Source organism: Corvus hawaiiensis, chromosome Z, assembly GCF_020740725.1.
Source record: "Corvus hawaiiensis isolate bCorHaw1 chromosome Z, bCorHaw1.pri.cur, whole genome shotgun sequence".
In the NCBI taxonomy this organism is placed as follows: domain Eukaryota; kingdom Metazoa; phylum Chordata; class Aves; order Passeriformes; family Corvidae; genus Corvus; species Corvus hawaiiensis.
The window spans coordinates 5,941,070-5,967,937 of record NC_063255.1 but is presented as its reverse complement, the minus strand read 5'-3'; the positions used below and the strand labels follow the sequence as shown (position 1 = coordinate 5,967,937).

The 26,868-nt window shown below is 37.8% G+C and overlaps 1 protein-coding gene and 1 long non-coding RNA gene across 2 annotated transcripts in view; one reads left to right on the top strand and one right to left on the bottom strand.

Moving 5' to 3' along the window:
* The window catches only part of RAB3C (RAB3C, member RAS oncogene family), a 129,184-nt gene that overhangs the window by 52,201 nt on the left and 50,115 nt on the right, over positions 1–26,868 (top strand). Inside the window, exon 3 of the mRNA XM_048291351.1 lies at positions 10,216–10,334. Coding sequence (XP_048147308.1) covers positions 10,216–10,334 — 119 coding nt within the window. The remainder of the gene's footprint in view (positions 1–10,215; positions 10,335–26,868) is intronic.
* Positions 24,297–26,868, bottom strand: part of LOC125319786 — a 37,235-nt gene continuing 34,663 nt past the window's right edge. Inside the window, exon 2 of the long non-coding RNA XR_007200893.1 lies at positions 24,297–24,758. This is a non-coding gene — a long non-coding RNA (uncharacterized LOC125319786). The remainder of the gene's footprint in view (positions 24,759–26,868) is intronic.

The window sequence follows — 26,868 nt, the reverse complement described above, 5'->3', positions numbered from 1 at the left end:
GAAATCTATCTGCTTGCTGTCTAAAACAATCTGTTATTTTTGGGTGACACATTAGAAAGGCATCATCAAAATAATTGCATAAATTCTCAGGTGTAAAGTGACGGGGCGTCTCGGGCCTTTGTGGATGTTGTGCTTTATAAGCCTGTGAACACCTAATGGTGACTGAGGGAGCTGTGCTCATTCACAGTTTTGAAGACTAAGTACCTAAAGTACTCAGGAATTCCTGCACATTAGAGAAGTTTGGTTTCGTAATTTTGGAGGACATATACTTTCTGTAGCATCCAGTAACTTTGATGGTACCTGGCATCAAAGAAAATGTAATATGAACCCAAAAGTTTATAGTATAGCCATCTTAGACAAAATTATGTGACACATAGATCATGTTTTCATCACATTGAAGATTAAAAGGGAAAAAATGGGAAAAAAATCATGGGCTAGTCACGTCTTTCATATGCAACAGTGTCTTTCAGGGAATGTTTTTATGTTTCTGCTAGTCCATGGCTCTCTGCAGCGTATGACCTATTACTAGAGGGAGTAATTGTAAGGTTTTGGCCGGTAATTCCTTGATGTACTTTGATCAATTACCTGCTGTAATGAAATTTTTCACACAAACATAAACTTTAGCAAAAGTTGATTTGAGTAGTCCAGTATTTTCCAGTGAAATAACCTTGCATCACAAATCTCAAGTATTATTTCTTCAGTTAATTCAGCAGTAAAATAATGAACCTTTTATATGATCTTTTTCTTTCCATAAGGTCTTATTATTTACTATTAGTGAGTCACAGCAAACTGTTAATCATATATAAAAGTTAAAAATGTTCATCACTTCTAAATGATAAAGAATTAGAAGCTTCCCATTTTTTTTCTGAAGTTCTAAATACAAAGTATTGGTTTTACAAATTTTGTTAACCCTCACCTCTGTTTCTTTACCTATGTCTAAAAAATTAGTTTTTCTTAGAAGTTGAAGAAGCAATGTTTGTTCATATAATATTTGATTCCAGAATGTGATTACTGTTCTAGTCATCATCCAGGAAAGCACCTGAAGCTTGAATTCCTTATAAAAATTACTTCTCTTCATCAGGATTTTTGAACATGTCTCTTTCTCAAAGTTCATCAGCCTACCTATGTATTTATGAAGTTTGTGACATACTTTCTTGTTAAGAATCTGTTCTAGATTCTCTTGCCAGGTTCCATGGACACTTCTAAAACTTCAAAGGCTATTCTTTGAAGTGTAGAAGTCTTGCTGATGTTTTGTTTGCCTCATGCTTTTTGAAATATAGGAGGACAAATGCCCTGTTAATAACCTTCATCTTTTGATACCTGTTTTTTGCTTCACTTATTATTCTATTTGTTGAAGAAACTCTTTGAGTATTTCTTCCTCTCCTAGAGAGGAGGTCCATACCCCCAAACCTGTCAGTGTTTAAGAGGCATTTGGACAATGCCCATAAAAACATGCTGTAGCTTTTGGTTAGCCCCGAAGTGGTCAGACAGTTGGACAGTCTCTTCCAACTGAAATTTTCATGGGACAGTGCCTTCCAAATGAAATTCCCTTTGCCTTTGCCTCTGCCTCTGCCTCTGCCTCTGCCTCTGCCTCTGCCTCTCCTTTTTCTTTTCCCTTTCACTTTCCATTCTTTCCCCTCCTAGGCTTGGCAGTTACACTTTCTGGTAAGACTGTGTTTTTCTCCAGAGTTTGATTTTAAAATTACAAAGTCATTAGAATTGCTAAATATGCTTATACATATGCTAGGCACAGAGCTCTCAAACAGTCTGACCTAAAAGAAAAAGAGAGACCAGGGGCCAAATTAAACAGCAATTTAGATGATATCTGATCTAATTATGCCACTTTATGCCAGAATTTCCCACAAAGAGAATGCAAACATAAGGGCACTGTGCTTGAAATAATGCAAGATTCGTAGATTAATCACACGTGACATATTTAATTTCTTTTTACAACTCACTCTTTAATAATTTACTGTTTTAAACCATAATCAAATAATGGACATGATTGGTGGGTGTGGATTAAACACTGTCAGCTGCTGATACATTTTCATGGCAAATAAATATTTTCCTGTTTGAATAACTTGTGCTCTCTTCAATTACATGTCTCTCATCAAATACCAGGACATTGGAGAAAATGTTCTAAGCATGACTTTTGATATGCAGCCATAGTTCATAGGTATTTATTGACAAGCAAGAGAACACAATGGCCTTTAGTTTTGGATGAAGATATTTTCTGTGTCAGTGGAGGGAACAGTGCCAGGAAATGCATGAAGGAGCTGTGTTGTTGGTGGAGAGAGAATGGTGCATTCCCTGCCTTTGATACATCACTAGTGAAGTTCTCCAGAAAATACCAAGTGCTTTTTCAGCTGAACCTTAGAATATAAAATACCTGCCTAAGTTATGATAAACAAAGAGCTTCCAGAATTTCTTTAGGTATTTTTGATGCCTGCCCCAAAAAACAATGGCTGCCACAGACAGAAAAAGCATACAGAAGTTGCCTATAGGTCCTCCTACAAGGAATCTTCCAGACAGATCTGAAGCAGCATTATGTTACCAAGGTAGAAAGAAACTATTGTGGCACTGACTACACTTTAGCCCAGTACTTTTATTCAGCAGGCATTCTAAAGCACAAAGCTCTGCCTATTACCAGCCCTCATCTAAGTTCTGGATGGGATTGGACTTTTGCCATGCCTGAACCCTTCCACAAATATTGAATTTATAGTTTCTTGATTAAAGTAGGTAAAATGTGTCTGCTTCTGTGTTGCAAGTTGTCTTCTTTCCTTTTTATAGGTTTTAAATTAAAAAAAAAAAACGATGGGAAAAGTACAAGTTCATAGTCATTTCAGTGAGCCTTTAAACATGTTTTTTAAACTTAATATTCTGACTAGAAATGCATTCGTTTACTCCTGGGGAGGTTTGGAAGGTTATTAGTATTTAATAGGAATGTGTCTGTAATTTGTTCCAAATGAGAGAAACTTCACCGCAGATTTAAACACAGAGGTTTATCACAGGAAAAAGTAGATGTGGGGAGAGAGTTTCTGGCAAGAGTGCTTGGTTTATAGTTTTAAAATGTCCTTTTTACTATGAGGTTGTTTTTCTCTTAGAGTCGGAGTGTTGTAAGACTGTGCTTCCAAAAAAGACCCAGAACAAAATGTGCTAAGCTTGCTGTTGTCATGAGGAAAGAATTATTTTCATAGCTCTCAATAGCCAAGAGGTACTGTTATCTAATCAGTGGACAAGGATTTGCATAATATTTGAACATGATGACACTATTATGCAAATTTTTTCAGTGAAATGAGCCACTAACATAGAACTATTATCAAAATGGCTGGTCAAACTTTTCCATGGCTATCCATGGATCCCAATTCTAGTCAATTTATGCTGGACTAGAAAGGGCGTTGCTACCCTGCTTTCCTAAATTTTGTGCTTTAGGAAGGCATGATAGCTGAACTGCTGAGAATGGACATTTTATGTAAGTCTTAAAAATAAAGGAGAGAGAAGAAAGAACAGGAAAGGGAAAAAGCAGAAAATTTAAAATTATATTAATTTCAGGCACAATCAGCAACTCGATAGTTGGAGTGATAGAAAGTTAATCTGGAAGTAAAATACTTTTTCAATGCCAGCCTGGACATTTCTAATCTCTTAGTGCAGGCTCTGCTGTACCTTTGGCCTGCCAGGACAGCCCCCCACAACCCCCTTTTTTTGGCCACGTTTGGAATAATGCCTCTCCCCACTGCTCTGACCCCAGATATTTGCAGCTAGCCCTGCCATGTTCCTGCACCCCTCCTGTATGAGGAATTAACTGTCAGCTCTGATTTTGAGGTGAGCTCTAAGGACTAGCACATAGGGTTAGCTGGTATGTATTGGCAAGCCCAGTAGCTGGCTTTTCATGCTCCAAATGCCCATATATATATATGCGTATATATATATTTTTTTGTCCCTACAAACACATGTATGCATTCACAGATACACTCATATATTTATATATGTATAAATAAGTGTATATATGTATATACATATACACATATGAATATAAAAGAATAAAAGACAGACTTCCAGGGAAACTAAAGCCATGAGAAATTTGGAAAGAGCTGCTGGGAGGAAATAGGTACATAAGCAAAGACTGAGTTGGCAATACACTGTGTTACATCTTTTGTGCATACATTAGCTAAAAAAAGTGTTTTGAACTGTATTTTCTTCTCCTTGTTGTAAGTACTCATCTGTCTGTGTTTCTATGTGCCTAACACTTTCTGTTGAAAGTGCTGTTTGTTGAGAAACAGTGCTCCTGGGACAAACAGCTCCTCCTGCTCCAGCAGCTTTTCTCCCTGTCCTCTTTCTCTGTGCCTTGTCCAGATATAAACCCACAGCTGCTCTTCCCTGAGTGGTTAGCAGCAGGCTTCAGGTAGGTTTACTCCTCATCTCAAGAGGACTTTTGCAGAGGTCATCCCTTGCTTGTGCTTGAATAACTCTTTTGGGTTTTCTTGGGTTTTTGTTAGTTCTGACAGGGGTGAATGTTTGAGTTTTGAGGTGTTTTTTGTGGTGGTTGGTTGGTTGTTCGGTTGGTTTGGGGAGGTTATGGGTTTTCATACTTTTATTTTTATCCTTTTTTTTCCTGAGACCCCAGAGATACCTGAAGAGAAATCAGAAAAAACCAGAGTAATACAGAGTCTGTTTAATTGAGTATATAAATAACCTTTGGGTAACAACAACAGGAAAGAAAAACTCATTAAGGAGCTGTGGTTCTTGATTGCTGTGCCAGTTTTGTTTACCTTAACAGAACAATTTGGCCTGCAAAGTGAGGATTCACCCAACTCACATTTCTAATTTTATCTTTCTATTTGCCTTGCCTTCAAATGTTGTGGATGTGAAGCAGAGGTGTAAACACCATCCAAGAAATCCGCCTCTACTCTTGCCAGGTTTATGGAACATAGCACAAGCAGTATTGCAATATGAGTAAAACTTGTAGTGAGGAAGTGGATCTAAAAAAGATGTTGGCATACAGAACAGAAATGCAGAGACACGGAGTCACTCAAGCATGCTAAAAAATTAATTTGTGTTTTGGAGGCTGAACTCTCTCATGACAGGGTCATTAAAAGTTCTTGCTGCCAAATGCTGTTTGTTTTCACTTTCAGAACTGTCTGTGTTAATAATGAGCAACTCCACTTGCAAGTTATTTGCATAAAGTATTGTTCATGTCAGTGGTGCAGTGCTAGGCGAGGGTGAGAGGGAGGGCACACAGCAAATGAATTCAAGTGCCTGGTTTAACCTATTACAAAAACACTGGTGTAGTCTAGGCTGGTATGACATATTCTTGATGAAGTCCATCTTAGTAGGACTTGACAGTAGGAGGGGTTTACTAAGTAGTATGTCCAGGATTACTATCAGAACCTTGGTTTGTATATTGAGACTTTCCACCCCTAAACTCTTAACTTCATGTGAAACTCGATTCCTCTTGAGTCAGCTAGCTTCCTATCCTTAAGTGTTTCTACTTTCACAGATGGCTATTACATGATATCTCTCCATTCCTCTGGGAACATTGTTGTCAGCAGCTGGTGCATTCCCCATACACTTAAAGCCTCCAATGATATAGGAGTTCCACAGTAACAATGAGAATCTGTAGGAAATTTTCTGTAACATTATTAAAGGGAGGAACACAAGAAAAACACTGATTCAGGTAGTTACTGTAAAAACAACTAACATATTTTTGCTTTATTGTTTTATTGTATGTCAAATTTCACAGTTATAAATTTAACTCAAATGAAAACCCAAGGTAATCTAGAATTACTTGTCTCTCTACCATTTAATACATATCTGATAAAGGAGAGTTGGCCATTCTTCTTTCCCTGTCTACAGATGTATGTGCCCTATTCAAGATCTTTACTGATGGAAAAACTTTACTGGTCCTTTTAGCTATTGAATTGATCACAAAAAGCAATGAGTTTTTCTAGTATGAAATCCTACATATCAGGATCTGAAGCATGAAAATGCTTGCAGATGACTAATTTCTATTTTACATGAAAAAAATCAACTAAGAAAAGAAGGCCAACAAAGCATACTAGAGGCATCAAAACACAGAAAGGAAATCTGTGCAAGTATCAAGAGTCTTCCAAATACTCAGGAGGGTGGGCTATTAGCCAGTGTGATGTATGCAATGCTCAGAAAATGAACAATTTCTTTAGTACTGTAACCACTATACCTTATAATAATGTGATTTAATAATTAAAATCTGATGCCTGCTAAAAAAGATTCACAAAGATAAGATCAGCTAACCAGAAGCTAATGGAATAGTGTACCTGTATTAAAAATTGAATTTATGAAAGTGAATGTAATATTTGAAAATATTTCTTGTAGCTGCTGAGATTTTTTTTTGGTGTGTGTGTTTTGTCTAAGATTTGTAAAATACCTCTTTTTGTCTTCTGTGTGTGGTATTTTTCAAAAAGCATTCCCTCACCTCTGCATTTTCACTCTACTTGTTTAACAATCATCTGTTCTTACCAGACATTAACTACATGAATGAAGTCCCCAACGTGATCTATGTGTCTTGTTTTCTGCCTATCAAAGATAACAATGAACTGCCTTGCTTAAAATGCTAATCAATAACAGGCCAAATTTTATTCTTCCTTGGGCTTATTTTATTTCATTTTCTTATAAATAAACATCAGTTAGTGCAAATACAGATGTTATACATCAGAATTTAAATCTAAGAAGACAGTCTTCAGATTAATTCTGTGGTCTTGCAAAATAGACTAAGATAACATAACAGCAGACAGTAGCCCTACCTGAACTGGAAATAGTTTTCTTCAAGTACAAGTATGTAACAGTACTTGAGGATACAGTATGTAACAGTACTTGAGGATACAATCATAGTGATTTACAACTATAAATATGATAAAATATAGAAATCAGTTTTCTGCTTAGTTCTTCCATAAGAATAAAAGCTAATAAACAAAAAGACCATGTACATAGTTGTATTATCTGTTTCAAATAAATTAAATAATTGTAATAAAATACAATATTTTATTATAGTTGTTGTATTATCTGTTTCAAATAAATGAAATAATTGTAATAAAATACAATATTTAATATTAAAGCTTGTGATTTTTGTAGTCTGCTATCTCTTCTGTCAAATGGTATTTAAGTTCCTTAATGGTCATATGGAAGGAGCTATCCTTAGGGCACTTACAAATATATTCTTGTCTGAATACAAAAAACATGCTTATGAATGTGTGGAACACAAAGGTTAAGTAACACATTGTTGTTATATATAAGTAACACATTGGTTACTTATATTTGTGTCCATTTGTTACATGATAATAAACACTTTACTACATAAATTTTGCATTAGGACTATTAAAATTTTAATTGCTTCCTCATAGCAAGTGCATATAAACTAATACCAACAGGAATGTGATTATCTATATTTGGAACTAATATACTCCACTTTATTAAAGGTCATCTGTCTATGTCATATATACTGAAATATCCCTTTAGAAAATCTTCTTTTTTTATCATCCTGTTAACATGGCATTAGCTATGAATTTAGAATTATGAATTAGAATTTGAGAACAACCCCAAATACCTGTTTTTTTCCCAGACTGACACAAATCAAATGCTTGCATCCAGACGAGCATCTTCTGTCCCAAAGTCAGTCAGTGTTTGGATCTTTATCTGCAGCTTCGTGCCCCTTTGGGTAAAATCATTTAACAACTTTGATCTTGATTTGTTGTCCTTTAAACTCGTTTTTTATTCTCATTATTTATTTTTATAATCAAGAGTTCCTAAGCCCAGCCTACCTAGCTTTACACTACACAGAAAAGAGTTGGTGTCTTGGATAGAAAGCATCATTGACTAATGGCTTTATTGCTAGGGCTGTTCACTCTTACCTGCAGGCAGGCTTCAGTGGAAACCACCCAGAGCAAAATAAGATTGTCTTCAGTAGCACTGGCCTCCTGCTTGTCATACTATCATACATACTAATCGAACATGTCTCTAACTAAAAAACAAGCAAATAGACATTGATGAAATTTGTTTGAAAATCTCTCTTCTGTACAGAAAGGCTGAATACTTTCTGTAGGCCATATTTTGCTTGTATCCCTCCCAGATGTTTTGTCTAATAACAAATCAAATAAATGAAGCCAGCAACAAAAAATTAAAAACAAGCAGACAAAAAACCCTAAAACAGCAACAAAACCCCCCACAAGCCCAAAACCCAAACCAACAAACAAAAAAAGTGCAAGTAAAGCTTTTTTCATAAATGAAATATGCACAGGCTTAGGGCACATCTTAATACCTTAATATTCAGGAAATCTGGGAGCAGCTATCCAAGCTCTTGAAAACAGCTGGTAGAGGCTCAGCCGGTTCAAAGCATAAGCAGAAAAAGTTTATGTCTGTCTGGCCTTTCCCACAAAGACATAACCTAACTTCCTGCGAGATCTGCTAAAGTCTAACTACTGCTTTAGCTTTCCATCTTGAATCACTGAAACTCTATCAAAGCAGCAGCTGCTGTAATCCAGAATGAACAGGAATCATATATTTTACCTCATATTCTTTAGTTTCAGTAATGACCTTGGATATTTTTTAATCCTGAAGTGTTCTCTGTTGCATGTAGAATCTCATTTTCTTATTAGTTTATGACATGAGTGATGTATATGCAAAAATGGAGGCCCACTTAATCTATTTTTCTTTTCTTCACAAGGGAATACTTCTAGCCTAGAAACTATTTCAGAAAACATACCAAATATGTTTGTTACTGGTTATTCTTCTTTCTCTGTAAGAAGGTAAATTAAATAGATTTACCTGTTTAGTAAAGTAATCTATTTCCTAGCTATTAAAAAAATGGAAATAATTATATTAATTTTAAAAGTTTGTTGAAATTAAATATGCACAGATGATCTATTAGTTAAAAGATTGCACTGACATATAGCTCATCTAAAGCTATTAATATTAATGTCTTAAAAATATTAAATAGTTATGTTGGAACATGAAATAGTTATGCATTTCCTGTATTTCATTTATTGCTGTTGTGTCTCAAATTTTGTGCAGGCATAGGTGGTTGAATAGTTAGGCTTAGAAGGGGTCTCTGGAGATCATCCAGTCCAAACCCCTGCCAAGGCAGGGCCACCCAGAGCAGGTGACACAGGAGCACATCCAGGTGGATGTTAAGTGTCTCAAGGGAGGGGGACTCCACAGCTTCCCTGGGCAGCCTTTTCCAGTGCTGTGCCACCCTCAACATAAAGAAGGTCTTCCTCATGTGAAGGTGAAACTTTTTCAGTTTTAGTTTACGGCCATTGTTCCTTGTCCTGTCACTGGGCACCACAGAAAAGTCTGGCATCATCCTCTTGGCAACTGCCCTTGAAATATTTATATGTATTGATGAGATCCACTTCCAGTCTTCTTTTCTCTAGACTAAACACTATGCTAGATGTTGCATATAAATGTATTAACACATAGTCCCTACCCTGAAAAGTTTTAAATGGAAATAATCAAAGCAAGAAGTGGAGGTAAGACTTAAATTTCTACATTTCATACTTCAAAGGCAGTTGGTTAAGATGAGTGAGGTAACTGGTCTGAGGTAAGGGACAAAAGGCAAATTTCTTCTTTTTTTTTTTTTTTTTCTGGATATCATCCTCATTTTAAGAGCACTGCCATACAATCTTTTCTTTTTTCTTTTTCTTTTCTTTTATTTTTTTTTCTTTTTTGTCAGCAAAAAGCTGTAATGGTGCTCATTGACAGGAGAACAAATGGGTTAAAATCACAAGAACAGAACAATTAGACATTGCCTTTTTGGTCAAGATGTTTCCTGGCTTCAGGAACCATCCTGTTCTCATAATGAAGGTCCTAAGGATGCTGTTTTGTTCCAGTATTTTATCCAGATTTTACCTCTGTCACAGTGGGAAGGTACAAGGCAGGAGCACAAGAGAAGGTTCTTACCCAACTCTCAGAATAAAGTAAATCCCTAACAACTCAGGATATATGGACTGACAGGGGGCCATGCCTTTCTGCTCCTCTCCACTCTCCCCTCATGACAGAATTCATATGTCCCTCCTATTGTGATCCAATGCAGAGTTCTCCTTTTTCTACTTATTCTCAGGATTGCAGAGCTGTACAATAACTCTTGTCAGAGTTTGCTTTCTATAAAAACAAAAACAAAAAAACAGAAAAAAAAAGTTTTCAATTTATTTGCAGTGTAAAAATTTTTTTTTGTTATTGTTTCAGGACACAGCAGGCCAGGAGAGATACAGAACAATTACCACAGCTTACTACCGGGGTGCAATGGGCTTCATTTTAATGTATGACATCACAAATGAAGACTCTTTCAATGCTGTGCAGGATTGGTAAGTAAAAACTGGAATTAATGTTAAATATCAGAGAATACGTGTGATATCACTTATCTGCTGTGACAGTGCAAATTGTTTTGGAAAACTTATTTCCAAACTCAGTGCTCAAGCATTCCTATACCCAAATATATAGTGGTGGGGTTTTTTTCAGTTGGGAAAGTCTATGAATATTTTAAAATGTTTTGCATATAATTAATTGTAACCATTGTGTTTTCTGTAATTTCAGTTCATGTACCTTGTTGATACTACTAAATCCAGCAACATGCTAATGTGGAGACTCACTGCTAAGATATCAGAAACTGTTTCCATACTTTATGGAAAAAAATGAGATACCATGTTTGAGGGTCACTTGTGAATTTAATTTTTCATCATGTTGCTTTTAACCATAGCCCAATATACATTGTTATGTCAGTTCTGTGAATCAAGTGTTAAGATGAGCTAACTTTATTAGAATAGCAGAACCTAGAACGGCTGGAACTTATATTGCCTGGAGTTATGTGAATGTCCAGATGTCTCCATAAAAGTGGAGACATCATTTTAATCACACGTGTCAGTCAGCATCCAGACAATCCAAAGCTTTTTTAAATAAAACTAACCTAAAAGGAAAGCCAGAGTTTCCCTAAGTGACTTTCTTTTTACTTTACAAGTTATTTTGATATCCAAGAGCCTTCCAGCAGTTCTCTAAGTGATATGAACAACATTTGTCATGTGTGCTCCACATCCTCTCTTGCATGCAAGTTCCCACGGGACAGGTGTGTTTGAAAGAGAATTTTGTTCAGAGTTTGTGTGATTTGTTCAGTATATTTATTTGGCTTTTTAAAAATTTATTTTATTATATGCTCTACTGAGTACTTCTTTCAGGACAAACAAGGTCAGAAACATGTTTCACACTTAAAGAGTAGTAATGCTCTGATGCCTGTTTTTAACAGAAATTGTTGCGTAGCATTAAACCATCCAAGAAAAAGAATTTTCTCTCTTTCACACTCTTTGACTTATTATTGTGGTAGAAAGTGTCACAGAACCCATGGAGCACTTTCCCTCTCAACACCTGGAGTTTTTCTTGCTCTGTATTAGCTGAGATTGGTAATTTATCACTCTGAAAATAATAAATGAAAACCTTAGCTTGACTCTGCTGAAATGAAATGGGATTTTGGGTTGCCTAACATTTCCCATGTAAGCACCAGGGGAAAGAGCCAGCTCCAGCCTGTGTCCCTTCTTTTCTCCATCAAGTTATCTGTATGACTCCACAACAAATTGCTCTTGTGAGCAACTCCTTCCATTTATGAATCAATAAGCTTGCATGACTATTATAGACTGGTAACTATCTTTGGACAATTGAATGTTTCCGAGTGGAGACTCTGCTTGATACTCCAAGAGGAAGGAACCTTTGCTCCCTATGAGTTGTTATGCCAAAGGGATGTTTTGCCAATATTGTACAAGCTGGAAACATCATGTGAGTAGTTGCTGTTACACATTTGTGAGTACTGCTCTATTCAACTGTGTGAGACAGAATCTCCTACCTAACAGGAGGTAGCTGAAAGTGTTAATTCAGAGATGCTGCTGTGAAAGTTTAACAAAAACAGGGAATCAAGGAATACACCAATCTCCCTGCTGAACCTGCAGATGTGACTGCCAACAGCACTGCTTCCTGGCCCTGCCAGATGAAGCACTTTCTTGCTTTGCCCTGTTTTTCATTGTCCATGGGCTGATTCTATTCTAGCACTGGGTTAACTGGGTGATAATGTCTTGTCTAGGACCAGCTGTGATCTGAAAATTTCATTGTCCCTTCTCCAGGCAGACCAGATGGCATGCCATGTATTATCTCTCTTCCTCTAACACAAAGACTTCTTTTATAGCAAGTGTAAATATGAGTACTTACTATTAATTTTCCCACCTGTTTGTTTTCCAGTCTCCTAGATCTGTTATGTTTGGCACTCTTTGTCTCCTGGCAAAAAGTAACTAGGCTTCATACTAGTTAAAAAGAAAAAAGTTACTGTAAAATGAAGCAAGAAAATATTTAAAAGCTATGGCGTTCTTAAATAGATTCATTATGAAATATGATTCTCCCATAATTTTTATCTAGAAGTTTTACAAACCATCGACAGCTCTGATAGAAATTTGGTAGAAAGAAGGGGTTGCAGTATTATGTGTTGAGAGCTACTGAGAAGTCATCTGCATGATGAAAGGAATGATAGATATGCTGAATGTCTCACTTGTCAGGATGAGACATAGATTTTCCTGTTATTTGTATTTTTAATGTCATAAGCCCAGTTGCTGCTCTGCTGTTCCTCCTTTTTTTCATTACTCCCATCTCACAGCTCATAATTAATTTTGATCAGCCCTGGCTTCAATTTTGGTAGTAATTAAAAAACTACAGCTTGCTTCTGAGTGTGAGAAAAGTTAAAGATAACTGGCAATTACCAATGCTGCAAAAAAGCAGGCATGGCTATGTGCAGATATCTGTGTCTTTCTGAAAGTTAGGGCAGGAGAGAGCATGAGCTTTTAAGTCCTTTCGAGGCTTAAAGTGCTTTTCTCTGTGATAAATGTGCCTCTCTAAGCAGTAGTGCCATTTCATATATATGCACACAGGTCATATCTGAGTTCAAATCACATCACAAGACTCGATCTAGAAACTGCACTGCAGTCAGAACAATGAACCTACAAGTACCTTTTAGATTTGGATAAAGGACTTCCGTTTAAAATGTGTGTTGGGATGATTTTTTATATTAAAAGGTATTTTTTCAGCCTAAAATATGACTGACATTTCTCCTTTTTAACTACAGGTACAGATGAATAATAGTTGTATCTCTAGATGACGTATCTAAGTCAGCAAAAATCTATTCAGCTGTGAAAAATTCTATAGCCAATGTGACTATTACCATTTTACATTAAAAAGATCAGTATCCATAATTTTATCTAAATCTATTAGCACCTATATATGTAATATGTAGCCAAGAATTCAGAGAGAGTGGATTTGTGCTGAAAGTCGGTCTGCTAGCAAAACCAGCAAATCAAACATGCTTTGACTCAGCAGTTCTCCTATGGAACTCTCCCCAGGGTTTGAAGCTGCTTTTGCTAAGAGGCTTTTTCTTTCAGAAGTGCAGCTAATGCTGCAAGATGTGTGCCTTGAAATAGCTTGATGCGCATTGGTCATGCCACCCTAAAGGATGAAGATTTGGGGAATATTTATTTATTTCCTTTAACTAGGAATCAGTTGTAGGGCATCATTTTCTGCTTGCCTGAGTTCTAAATTAGAAAAAGAGTATAACCAAATAACCAAAACTTTCCATTTAGCTGAATTCTTAAGATAGCATCCACATGTTTCAAGAAACTGGCCTAGTGGGATCTATTTTCTTTAGAAATTCCTTCTAATTAAATCTGAAGGGGAAATAGGTAAATGTTAAGAGTGGCTCGATGCCACTTCAATGTGTATTTTTTAGTTTAGCTGTAATGTCACAGTGCTTGCATTAATTCCTGTTTTATCCTACCACCTGTAGCATCTATATTTGTTAGCATTTTCCTTCTATACATTTCACTAGGACATATTATGCCTTTTCATCTTTGTGTTTCAGTCCACATAAGTTTCAGCCTTTATGGCAGTGGTCCCTTATTGTAAAAAGGAGAGGGTGTAGGCTTTGTACTGTCTTTGCAAGTGGTATCAACTCAATTCTATAGAAGTTCCAGGGAAATTAATGCCTCTGAGTTGAAGTTAAGCCTGTTTTTATGAATACTTTTCTGGACATCTAATGACTGAATGGGAACGAATTGAAATATCCTTATATTCAGCATGTTTCTAATGCAATATCTTCACCTAGGTCAGAAACAGCAGGTATCTAAAACATGATCTAGAAGGCTGAAGTTTTGTGTTCCAGGCTGAAATCCTAGTGTGACACTTCTCTGGGTCTGAAGGCTGAATGGGGATAGAGCACATGGTATACAGCTTTTTACACTCACTTTAAGTTGCTCCTCTGCACCTGAAAACGTTGTCCCAACTGCAGATGTTTGTCCAGCAATATCTTTATCACTGTCAGGTGACTGCTGAAGACACTGCTGTGGAAGGCTTCCTTGTGCATGAATTAAAAATTTGAGAATTCCACATTGCTGAAGTCTCAGATTTAGGGTTGCTTCATCAGGAAACACATAAGGTTGAAGGGGTCTAAGGCTTTTAGCTGTTGAAGTGTTTAGATGATCTGTGTTGTGTAAACCTGTCAAGGGCTAAAAAAGCAGCTCTTCCTGCATTTTTGGCTGAGGTCTACAGGAGCAGGGAGGACAGTATGCTATGAAACACATTGATTACCCTCACCCTTTAAAAAAATATAGCATTTGTAAAAAATTATATGATGGATGTTTTTTAATGTCCCTGTTGGAATGATTACAGTTACATGTCTTCTTAAAGAATTCAGAGGGTCTTCCATGAAAGACACTTCCTTTCCTTTTCTTTTTTGCTTTTTTCTAAGGTGTCATTTTAACTGCCCTCTTCTCCCCCCACCACAGTCTGCTCAAGATCATCATCTTTGAGAAGAAATCAGCTGTCAGAAGATCCTGTCTATTTCATGAGGTGACAGAGCCTCAGTTCACAGCAGACAGTTTGTGATTTTAAGAACTCTATCACACTCTGTTTACTTCTGTATACAGACAGAAATTATTTGCAGAATTTAGTACCAACCAATATACTCAGAACAGCATGAAAACTATTTTAATTTCAAATTAAAGACTGAATTAAATACTGATTGTACATTCTTCATCTGTGCCTATAACACATGGGAGGTAGTTACTGGGAAGTGGGTTTAGGGAAAGAGAATAGGAATGAAACACCACCCAGCAGATAAGACCAGAGCATCCTGAGCTGTAACGCAACCGGGGGCTTGTCAGCACAAGCCTCGGCGAGCCCTCGGGCAGAGGGGACGCAGCGTTGGCCTCCACAGCGTCCTCGCTGCACGGCTCAGTGGAATCGGCGTGGGATGGGTGCGTGCCTGGCTCCTCCTCAGAGGAAGCACATTGTCGGGCAGCCGACGATCAGGCTCGCGTTGGCCCGGAGGCAAAGAAGGAGGGAGGGGCTTCTGGTGTGAGTTCCAACAGGTTTATTTGCAGGAGGGACCAGGGACCAGCAAAAGCCCCGAGGAGACGCGGGCTCGCCCCTTTATGGGGGGGTGGAGTAAGGCAGGGAAAGGGAAAACAACCAGTGGGGTAAAAGCAGAGGAGAGGATACAATTTTTCAGAACAGGGAGGCAGGAGTCATAACAGGGAACCAATTAATAACTACAAAAGGGAGAACTTTCTGGAACAGGGGGAGGTAATTTAGGACTGGGAGCCACCCAGGGGCAGGTAACCTAGACCTCAGTGATCTCTTCTGGTGACTGACATTTGATGGTTTCAGCCCGAGAGCAGGCTGAGCCACCCCAACAGAGCTGTGCAATATCACTTTGGACATTACTAAAAATATAGGGAAGAGGTGTTCTTGTGACATACGTGTCTTGATTCAATTATTCAGGGTATCATTTTAGATGGTTTTAAAGCAGAACCTTAAAAAGTGTCCATGCTACTATCAATTCAAGATAATACTGAGAATTAAGGCATGAAAAACATTAAATTCTTCAACATGGCGTTTGAGTACTGGATTTACTAGATATGTCAGTAGTAGTTGTCGTTCTGCAACAACATAGTGGAAAAAATTCTTCCATTTCTTTGAACTTTTTCTGTCCATTCAACACCTTAACTGAACTAAAAGTTGGCAGCTACAGCTACAGTGCACTAGAAACTGGGGGGTTTATGTATTCTGTTATGTCTTATAATGGGAGATACGATGTCATTTTTTAATTGTCATTGAGGGAAAAGAAAAACCCAAACTGGAAATGACATTAGCATGTTATGGGTAAATGTAAGAAGTCCTCAAAGCAACCTAAGCCATTAAGTTAATGTCAGCACTGCTGGACACATTTCTAAAGGACGTATGTTCATACCTTTCTTTCACATCTAAAATTTCAGTCTAATATTCATGCATAACACAAGTTTGATCTATAGACAGGCTATTTTTCTTTTGTCTCTCAATACTGAACCTAGTTCTATCATTTAAGAAAAATCCATTATTTGCTGTATACCAGGGAACAAATCTGGAAAGTGCCCTTGAGCAAATTTAGCCCCCATGTCTCTTTGCCAAGGCACATGACCTGCCATGCAGCGCAGCTGATGGGGTCCTGTGGCACGGAGGACAGACACGTGCCGTGTGTGTCAGCGCCCACGTGCGTCCTCGGGAGCCCTGTCCCCAGGGACAGAGCCCGGACACAGCAGCACTCTGCCCAGTGGTGACCTATGCGCAAGCTGAGTGTCTGCCATGGGGCTGGCAGCAACCTCAGCACAGACACACAGCTGAGAGACAGCTGGAAAAATAGTCCAGTGGACCAGGCTGGTGTTAAATGCACATATAACTTATGCTGTATTATATTATAAACACACGCACACACATACATATATATAAGATAACTTGTGCTAGATATCAACACATATTTAAGCAGGTTCCCTTGGGTTGCTTTTGACATATTCATAGTTTTCAGCCACTGAGCAGTGAGGAGTTACATGCTGGTGGATAGTCATTCTCCTACTTAAAGCAAAAGATACACAATTTATATTCTGTGATAAAAAAGAGTGAAATTTATCACAGTATGATGTTATGCTTTCATTTCTTTCTAAGTCTTTCATCTGCACCATGGATAAGGGGAAAGAGAAATAGTGTTATTTATGGACTTAAATATAAGAAAAAAATGCATTTTGCAATTTGAAGTATTGATAGGATTTGAAATTACATGAAATTTACCATTTTCTCTTTAATGCTTACTATTGGAAATGTACTTTTTAATGCACAAAGTAGCTCTGAAATTCTTTTAACTTTTTATCTTCACTCTTTATTACTATAAGAAGGACAGAAACCAGTGGCAAAATAGGTATTTTTTCTAAAAAAGAAATCTTTTAATTTAAAAATTTTATGGAAACATTTGTGAAAAATTATTCTTGGTGGAAGAAATATGTTTTAAAACTGTGTATTCGAGGCCAGTTTGCTTAGCCATTTTTCACCCATAGTTTGCTTCATAATTCCTGTTGTAGGAAATTGCACACATGAAACAGTTCTCTGAGATGATGTCTTATCTTTTCCCTCAAAAATCTGTCATCAAACTTTGTCTCACAAATGCTAAATTGGTGCTAGCTCAAACTGCCTACATGCTTTCCTGTGTTAAGACCCACTCCAATGTCTTCCACAATGTTTCTCCCAACATATCCAAAAAAGGTATCCCCATTTAGCCTCCATGTCTCAAATTTCAAATTGAAGGGCAGGGCATAGACCTGGATATTTGAGGAATAGTATATACTGCAATTGAGTTCTCCTAAAAAAGAAAAGAAACCTGTATGTAGTATGGAAAGGAGAGAAAATGTTACAAATAGATCATTTAGGTTTTTTACAGGTCTATAATTTTCAGAAGATCACATATGATAGACTAATAAAAAATATTCGGTGTTATCCAAAGTATTTCATAAAGTCACAGAATCATAGAATATGTTGAGTTGGAAGAGACCAGTCGGGATTATCAGATCCAACTCCTGGCCCTGTGCAGGACACCCCAAGAGTAACATCCTGTGCCTGAGAGCATTGTCCAAACACTTATTAAATTCTATCAGGATTGGTGCTGTGACCACTTCCCCTGGGAGTCTGTCCCAGTGCCCAACCACCCTCTGGGTGGCTAACCTTTTCCTGATAAAGTAAACTTCCCCTGAGTAAGTTTCATGATTTTTCCTCGGGTCTTGTCACTGGTGACAGCAGTGAAGTGATCAGTGCCTGCCCCTCCACTTCCCCTCACGAGGATGTTGAAGACCACAGTGAGGTCTCTCCTCAGTCTTCTCTAGGCTGAACAGACCAAGTGACCTCAGCTGCTCCTCATATGGCTTCACTTCCAGACTTTCACCATCCTCTTGTCCGTGCTCTGGATGTTTTCTAATAGCTTGATATCTTTCTTATATTGTGGCCCTGAGGACTCGAGGTGAGGCCGCCCCAGTGCAGAGCAGAGGGGACAATCCCCTCCCTTGCCCAGCTGGTGATGCTGTGCCTGATGCCCCCAGGACACAGCTGACCCTCCTGGCTGCCTGACTCTAAGTTTTGTACATGCCATAAAATATTACCCTCTCTTATCACTGACGTGGCCAATGCATGGCTTTAGGACATCTCTTCATGAAAAAAGACAAACATATACCTGTTTTTCTAAAGGCTTTTCTTGATAGCATTTAATGTTAGGATTAACCACCACACTAGCCTGAACTACATTGCTTTGATGAAGATACTTACATTTTTCTTCCTACTAAACCCTAAAGTTAAATATGCACATTACAAATAGGAATTTAGGCAAATCCTTATCAAAGTGGTTTGTGTCTAGAAAATAGTAAACCTTTGACTTAAAAGTACAAACTCCTGAGAAAATGGTTTTTTGTAGGTTTACTGTCCAAAAAATAATTAATTCATTATACAGTTAGTCAGGAAAGACAGATGTTAAGTTTTCATGGCATTTTTCATTCTTGCCTATCTTTATGTCTTTAAACCATAGAAAGAAACATGTTTGTGGAACAGAAATTTTTTGTATGTGGTTCTTGGTCCTATTATCTCTTATTCACACTTGCTCCTTTCATTCATTTTGTTGGGGGACTAAGGGCTTCTGGAGAAGGTTTTACATCTCTCCTTTGAACTTCCTTCACTGTAGATGTGACATTTTCTTAGATTCTAGGCAGCCACCCAGTATCAAGGTGTCCATTCAGCTGTCCTCAGCTGCATCAAACCTTACTAATGCTGACAGTGGGAAGTCTAATAAGAAAAAGGAATAAATACTGACAGAGTTCCCTCAGGGTGCTTTGTGTCTTTCTTTTCCCTCTAATCTGAACTTGGGCAGTACAGTCAGTAAGTCACTGACAGGAATCATGCACCCAGGTCCTACTCAGTCACCAACTGGTAAGTGCAGCTCCGCAGTGGAGGTAGTCTCAGGAACACGATTCAAGATTAAGTCACTTTCAACTTGCGCTGGACCTAATTGGCTAAACTAACCCTTTATTTATCTGTATCTGTATGTATCAGCTGACATGCTATTTGATTAGGACAGCTGTTGGCCATTACTAGACATGAGCTATTACCACCACATTGCAGCCTCCCTGTTAGCACCAGCTGCAGACTGGCAGCTACATCATGAGTGTGGCTGCACCTTCTCTACAGCTGCCACCCCTGCAGATAAGGGCTGCAGTTCTGGGGATCAATCTCTTCTTGTTATTTCTGGTCTGTGGTAAGGAAGGTTGAATCCCTCCTTTCCTAAGACCTTTTTCCTCAGTCATAAACATGTGTCAGTATGTCTGATATGAAATGACGAGAATCTTTTATCTGGGAAAACATGACAAACTAGCAAATTATGTGTCACTCCTACCTACATCTGGCAAGAGCAGAGCCCTGGCTTAACTATCCCCATAAACTTGTTTTGTTGGACTGGAAATTTCACAGTGGAGATTGATTGTGCACCTGATGAGGCAGGGTAAATACTCGGCCATTCAGAGAACTGGTGTTCAATAAAGGAGGTGTCTTCCAATCTGTACGACATTCTGCTCTTCTTCAGATATTGTCACTGAGGGTTACACTGAGGTAGATAGAAGAAAACAAGATGATCAGATAAGTGTCTAAATGCTGCTGTGCTGAACATCTATCCATTAATTAGATTATGCTAAGGTACTCTTAATGAGATTTTCAGTTTTGTCTGTTTTTTACTATGATAATGCTTTTATTTTTCAAAAGGTTAAAGTGGAAAATACCTCTGACAGGCTAGTGGTGTGCTGCTGGAGTTAATCAGAAAGATAAACAAACTTAGGGATGGTAAAATATAACAGTATGCTAAAGAAGGTATATGAAAGACTGAGTCTAATATTTAGCAAGTCTGTCCATTTTATAGTTGCACATAGTCAATAGTAAAAAAACCCAAACCCTAGTATGTTATAATCAACTCACAATGTTTATTTTTGTTAGTAATAAAAGTCATACAATCTTGTGGCAATAATAGTTTTTATTGGCTGAGGATACACTCTTCTTATCTCCCTGTAACTGTGTTGACAGAGTTACACTGTCACTCAGCATTCCCAAATGAAAACTCTGCTGCCAGCCAACAACACGAGTCCAATCAGTGACTTAGTAATGTCCCTGAACAGTTTCCACTCTCAGCTGAACCTGCAGATTATTTACGTTTCTCAGGGCCCTAATATTCTGAATCTGTTACTCTTAACTTCAGAGGAATACTGTGATCCCTGTACCAGAGTTGAAGCTTGAGATTTGCTGATGGAGCTGTTCCTTTGGGGTTTCAATTTTGCAGAGATCTTTTGTTGATTGGGATACCTCAGTAGCATTAAAACTGCAGTTTTTTTCATGCAGCCTGGATGATTTTTGTTCAAAATGTCAAAAAAACCAGACTGTATGAGTTAGTAGCAAAGCAGTGTACAACTTTGTGGGCAATATGAAGTTTGAGTTCCCCTCCCTCATGAATGTTCTCACTTCTGCTCCCCTCTCCCCTCCTTTCCTCTGCACATGATTTCAAGATGTCCTGTTTCGAGTGTTAAGCCTTGGCTGTTGTGCCAGTATATTATCTATGTGAGGTACAGGCTGTACATGGGCGAGTACAACAAGTTTTATTGAAATTCATCCCTCTGATCAAAAAGTGCCATTAATGTTCTTGAAACATAAACTGCAAAGTGACACAGCAATGTAACCTGCTGGCAGTGGTTATTTTCAGAGCATACTCAGATGCAAGTTAGGTCTGACCTGCAAGTAAAGCAACCTTTAGGTTGTCTTTCATCAGAACATTGCAAGACCTTGACCATTAAACTAAGGCATTTGTAGTGAATGCTTAATAATGAAGGTTTTCAACCTTTAAGTCAATTTTTTTTCCCTATCCCATTTGTTGTACTGTGCTAACTAATCATAGAATTCTGTTAAGAAAATAAAGCTTTAATTGTAACTACAGTTTAGTACCATGATCATTGTGCCAAAGATCCCTAAAAGAACCTGTGTTTCCTCTTAGTGTCAGGCGACAGCATGTTAAAGACAAAGAAACATTTCTGATTTGGTAGATTTATGAATATAAAGTCATTATACAATACAGACAAAGAAGTGAAAAAATCTTTTTAATCCTAATTAGAGTTTCTGCTTCTACCTGCTGCTTGCTCATGTTTCCCACAATACAAGAGGCATTACAGTCTCCTTAAGTAGGACAGAAACACCTGCCTGTTTTTTGGGCCACAATTTTGGATGGTTATTAAATATGCTTTAGCAGAAAACATACTTAACAGCACTGAATTTCTCCAGACATTGTGAGATACACTTGCAGAACTGACAATAAAAACTGCACTTTGAAGGTCGCAGACTGGTGATAAAACTCCCCAGAGGGCCCAGAGGAGGGACTGTCTTTCAGCTTTAATCCTTCTCTGTGCTGACCACCAAGCAACTGAGGACCGCCTCAGTGGCTGAATATGTTGCAGTTGCCTTTGGCAAATAATGCAGCAGCTCGGAAACATGCGAGCAAACTGAGATGTCCCAGGGAGAGTCTGGGATAACAGTGTTTCCAGTACGTAAATTAAACTTGCTTTACCCACTTGGATACCACTGTGCAGTGCTCAGTTCTGCATACAAATTATTCCTGCAGAGTTATGCAGTTGTCCCTGAGATTAGACTCAGGATACATTGTGTCAGCAGTTTAGGAATGACCATCGCAAGGGGTCAGGCAGTGACAGCTCAGTGGTTACATGTGTCAAGTCTTTAATTGCTTCCTCTTTGCTTCCGCTGGAGGTAGAGAGAGCTGTGGTTCTATTTAACTTGGGGAGAGGGAAGTAGAAGGTGTTGGTCTGTGTGCAACTCTGGGAAATAGCAAGGAAAGTGTGGGAAAGCAGATGCTGCTGAGTAGCAGGTTAGTTTTAACTCTACCAAGGACAGTAGTGACTTTATCCTTTCTTCTTTCTTGATACCATTGGGATTTAAAAAAAATCGAACTAGAAGTTGATCCCCACATGAGAACACGAGAAACGTTGTAGCTGTCCAATGTTCACAGCAGGGAAGGCTTTCCTAAGCTCTTCACTTCCCTGTGCTTGTAGCAAATATGCTCTGCCATAGGTTCACATCATGAGGAACTCCAAGGGGAAGAATAAATCAATGTGTTTTATCTTCAATTGCCTTCTCCCACTCATACAATACAACTCTATTTACACTGCTTTGTTCACAGCAAGTGCAAAGAAAGTGTTATATCAATTAAAAGGCAGTTTATAGGGAATGGCTCCCTTGAAAAACCATAATACTGACAAAATTTATTTCAGGCCCAGTTTGCAGACTAATCTGTATGACATCTTCAGTTTTTCTATATCTGCATGACATCACTAGTCTTGTTTTTTAAAATGGGCCTTTTAGAGGTACACTAAGCAAGAAAACTAGCATCTGTCACATGAGATGCTTGTTTTTTCCTATTGTTCCTGGAAGGAAAAACTCTGTAGCAAATCCATATTAACTGAACACATAAAATTCTTACTTAGATATGTGTGTACAGTAGCACAGGCAAAGTGTACTAAAGAAGGTAAAAGCAGAGAAAAAACAACAAGTAAATTCTGTTTCAAAACAATTCTGAAGAAAGAACAAGACTCCAGCAGTTTCTTTTACTGGTCAGTGAGAGGAGCCTGTGTATTACAGCTCACTTGCTACAAGCAAGGAAGTAACCGAACTGACTGTTACAGCCTGTGGGAGAAAAGGAGAGAACAAAATATGAGCCAGGCAGAATGGATGGGAATGCAAACCCTCCTTTGATGTAATATTTAGCATTAGTCCTTTCAGTATAACAGAGCTGAGTGTTACAGCCTCTGGGAGAAAGGGAGAGAACAAAATATGAGCCAGCCAGAATGGACGCAGTGCAAACCTTCCTTTGATGTAATATTTAGTATCAGTCCTTTTGGTTTTGCTTGCTTGGAGAGATCAGCAAATACACCATTAAGACTCAATGATAAGAAACCTGGACCTGCAAAAAAAAAAAAAAAGAAAAAGAAAAAGAAATTCGTAGATTAAAATTGTATATTTAAGCTGTGGTAAAGTTGAGAGAAATAACAAGTGTCACCTCTGTATTATATTTTTAGACTCACAAATTGAAGTTAGCCATTTTAGCCTCTCTCCGTATTTAGTACAGCCTTTTTAATCTACATTTTTCTGAGCTTTCAAACTACAAATGCTCAATTCTTTGCATAGAAGTTAAAGTCATAATTCTAAGCAGATTTAAAGACATTTTCTTCATACATCAAGGAAAATCAACATTGGTAGTTCAGCTAAAATACAAATGCTTATCCAGTTTTTATAATCTCAGAGTTGTGTTGTCTATGCATATTTGAGTGAGTAGATTACGAAATATAGAGAAGTAACTAAGAATGATTAGGAAATGTTGCCTCTAGCAACTCATACAATATCTGTTAAGAGAGATTTATATTCTGAAAGTCATGGGTGTTTAAAATGACTTTCCAGTCTCCATGGAAACTCTTTACTGAGTTAGTTACTGCAGTCACAGCTTAGATATAGAAACAAAAGCAAGGGTACAATGGCTAGAGGGAAAGTCTGGGCTTATCTGAGGTTGTTAAAGGGCTTTTCATAGTGTCTACCATAGTAAACCAGTCTTCCAATCTGGTTGGCTATCAAAAAACCAAGAACTAATCTTTTTCTCACATTTAAGTTAAGGTTTTAAAGTTTAAATAGTTAATTAGGTGTCTTCAATTTTGCTTTCCCATAAGAGAGAACTCTCAGGGCTCATATTTTCAAAAAAGTTTGGGATACATTATGTTTTATGAGACTATCTAAAGTGTAAACTTTGAGCTAAAGCCGAATTTGTTTTATCTTTCCTGATAAAGTCATACAAGGAAAATCTATTCAGAGCTTACAGCTGTCAGCTTTATTTGAAATGTCTCAGGAAGAAGAAGGGAACTGTGGAAGAAAGGGACAAAACTGTGGTTCTTGTTAAGATTACAAAAAGTGATGCTGATCTACTCAGCAAAGAGGGAGTGCAGACAGAGAAAGTGAATGGTCTGAGGCCCTGTTTCCTTTTTGGAGAAGATGGCAAAATCCCAAATGAACAGAAAGGAAGTTTTTAAAGAAGGTGTCTGAAAAAAGAAATCGGTTCTCTAAGTCAGCCAAGGAGAAGCAAAGATGTCTGTCCGGAGCGGTAGCTATGTTGAAGAGTAGATACATCTTTTGGTAGAGAAGAACTGGAATGCAATCAGACATCCTTCAGAGTTTTCCTCAAGCTATCTTCTGCAGCAGCCGAAGGGCAGAAACTCTTGCCGAGGACCACAGCACTGGCAGTGGAGTGGGGAGCATAGATCTGTGGGAGATATTGCAGGGACCTGTGGGAAACAGAAAATGCCATTAATCAGAGGGGGTTGAGTGAGAGCTGTGGAATCAGGCAGTTTGAGCACCCACTGTGACTGGGATGAAGCAGGAGATCTCACATACTAAAATCACTGGGGAATGGTTGCTGGAAGCTTGTCTTTGTTTGTTATTTCTGTTATTGATCTTTATTTAACTCCCCTCATGCTGATTTCCCTTGTAAGTCTCTACTGCATCACCTTAAAAATAATTTTTCACTGCTTTCTTAGTTCTTAGTTTTTCTCCTAAGTCTGGAACACCAGCATCTTCTTGAGATTCAACTTCCAAAAATGGGAATCAACTTCATAAAGTAGAAGTATGTTTGTAAAATATATTTAAACAAATCTTGAAATTATTCTGCTTTCACTTAGGGTCTGCCAGAGTCCACTCATGAAGACATATATTGCTGGAAAATTTCTGACACAGATTTTTTTCATTTCAATCTTATTTTTTATAATAAACTGCTGAAGTTGACTTTTCTGACTGCAAAGGTTATCTGGAAAACAATGCAACAAAAGACCAAACTCGGATGTTTCAATATTGATCTGGTATATTCACACCACAAAGCAGAAGCTGATAATACAGTCATTTCTCCACAAAATCTTTTCTTGAGCACTAACAGCTAGTAGGCACTTTCAAAGTGCACTCGGCTCCAAAAAGCAGAGAACTGTGTTATCCCAGAAGTGCAGGGATGGCTTGGAAAAGCGCAGCTATCTCCACTTGTATAGGCAGCTCCCTGCTGTAAGAACATTTTCAGCTCTTCTCCCTGGGCAATAATAACCCACACTGCTCTAAAGGAAGAGTTTCAAGTACTACTGTTCATCCTATGAGTTACTGAAAGGTGATGAACACAGAGGCTTGTGTTAAATAGTGTGTAGTTTAGTGTCGTTTATATTTCCATGAGGTGAGCAAAGTAAGGACATCTGGACTCTGTCTTCTCTGGCCCATTGTCCTATACAGAGGAAGTGTTTTAAGTTTGCTTTTATGGCTTCCAGACTAAAGCTTCCTTATCTGGAACTACCTTATTCCCCAGGCACAGACAGACTTCTAGCTAGCTTCTGTCAGCCAGGAAGAAATGAGGTGGTGTTTTGAAGTGTAAAGTTGCACTATAGGTACATGTTGGGTGAAGATGTTACTGTAGCACCCCACAGATAGCGTGGGTCCCTGTCACAGCTTTATTTCCTGCAGGTTATTTTTGCTTTTGTAAAGGCAAAAGTCTTCTGGTGCACAGAATTCTCACCAATATACAATATGTTGAAAGCAGTTCATAGATTTCTTTAGTAAAGATGTTGGAGAAAATGAATGAAAATTAAGCTTTACAAGCTGCAAGACCTGTCAAGGCAAATTAAAATGTAGACTCATTCTTGTTTAGTAAAGTACTCAAATGATTACCTTATTCCATGATTTATACACATGTATAGTCTGTTTCTATGTTTACTATGTTTATTCACCTTTTTATTAGTCTAGCAAAGTCAACACTGGTCTCTTCTAGACTTGAACTGATTTGGAATAAAATCTTGATTTCAATTTTGCAAAAAAAGAATAATTTTCCAGCAGTAAAAGCCATAAGGAGGATTGGCATGAAAAAGTAACTGTTTTGATATTTGAATATATCTAAGTTTTTTTATTAGCGATTACTGATATTACTATTAACTAAAAACTCCCAAAAAATTGGCACTGCTTTCTTATGTGGTAATATTTCAACAGAAGAACAAACTCAGAACATTCTGCATGAGAATCCTGGGAAGGAAAGTGCTTAATAACAAAAGTGTTTGGATTCACTTTTCAGCATTATTAAGCCAATCATTCGACACAGATTTCATAACCTTCATTTTTTATTGTATTGTTTTTTGGAGTTTTTTGTTTACGCTGAAGGCATCATTGCACTTTACTAGGTTGACTTAATTGAAAACTATTGATTCATTACTCTGGTTGCTCTTCTTTTTATATTTTTTTATTTTTCACAGTCATGGCCAGTTCCACACGTGTAAAAACCTGGTGTAGAGAGAGTTGAAGTCCTCCACACTGTTAAAAATCAGGTCTTAAATATGTTCTGCGTTTTCTTTTTCAGTTGTGTCTAAGGCCATC